This window comes from Sinocyclocheilus grahami, unplaced genomic scaffold, assembly GCF_001515645.1.
Source record: "Sinocyclocheilus grahami isolate Dianchi unplaced genomic scaffold, SAMN03320097.WGS_v1.1 scaffold250.1, whole genome shotgun sequence".
Taxonomy (NCBI): Eukaryota; Metazoa; Chordata; class Actinopteri; order Cypriniformes; family Cyprinidae; genus Sinocyclocheilus; species Sinocyclocheilus grahami.
The window spans coordinates 230,591-231,147 of NW_015505429.1; the positions used below are offsets into that span (position 1 = coordinate 230,591).

General features: G+C 43.8%; 1 protein-coding gene across 1 annotated transcript in view; it reads left to right on the forward strand.

Annotated features, from left to right (window-relative positions):
- Positions 1 to 557, forward strand: part of LOC107598308 (transforming growth factor, beta-induced) — a 12,266-nt gene continuing 11,709 nt past the window's right edge. Inside the window, exons 1-2 of the mRNA XM_016289602.1 lie at positions 1 to 161; positions 384 to 482. Coding sequence (XP_016145088.1) covers positions 46 to 161; positions 384 to 482 — 215 coding nt within the window. The 5' untranslated portion in view covers positions 1 to 45. The remainder of the gene's footprint in view (positions 162 to 383; positions 483 to 557) is intronic.

Below are 557 nucleotides of genomic sequence, written 5' to 3' on the forward strand. Positions count from 1 at the left end.
TGCCGCACGCGGCGCCGCTCTGGAGTGCGCTTGCAGGGACGCGAGATGAAGCGCTTAACTTTGTTTGCTCTGGCTATCACCTTAATCGCGACAGGTTTCGCCGCGAAAACCCCGTATCAAGCGGTTCTTCAGCACAGCAGGATAAGAGGAAGAACTCATGGGTAAGAGCTGTTCCGCAGGGATCTTACTCTTGATTCTTTCATTGATTATTATAAAGGCAGATAACTAATGTGTGCATTCAATTTTCTATATGCAACCCTACCGATCATTTTCCCAACATCACTGAAAAACTTGTTCTTCTTTAGTCCTGCAGCATGCATTGAGCATTTGGTGCATGTTAGGAACATTTAAAGAAAGCTGTGTTGATTTGATTTGTGTTGCAGCCCCAATGTTTGTGCTATGCAGAAGATTCAAGGAACTGATAAGAAGTACTTCACCAACTGCAAGCAATGGTATCACCGCAAAATATGTGGCAAACCAACGTGAGTGACCACAGATATCTTAATACAGAAATATATCTATCTATCTGTCTGTCTGTCTGTCTGTCTGTCCGTCTA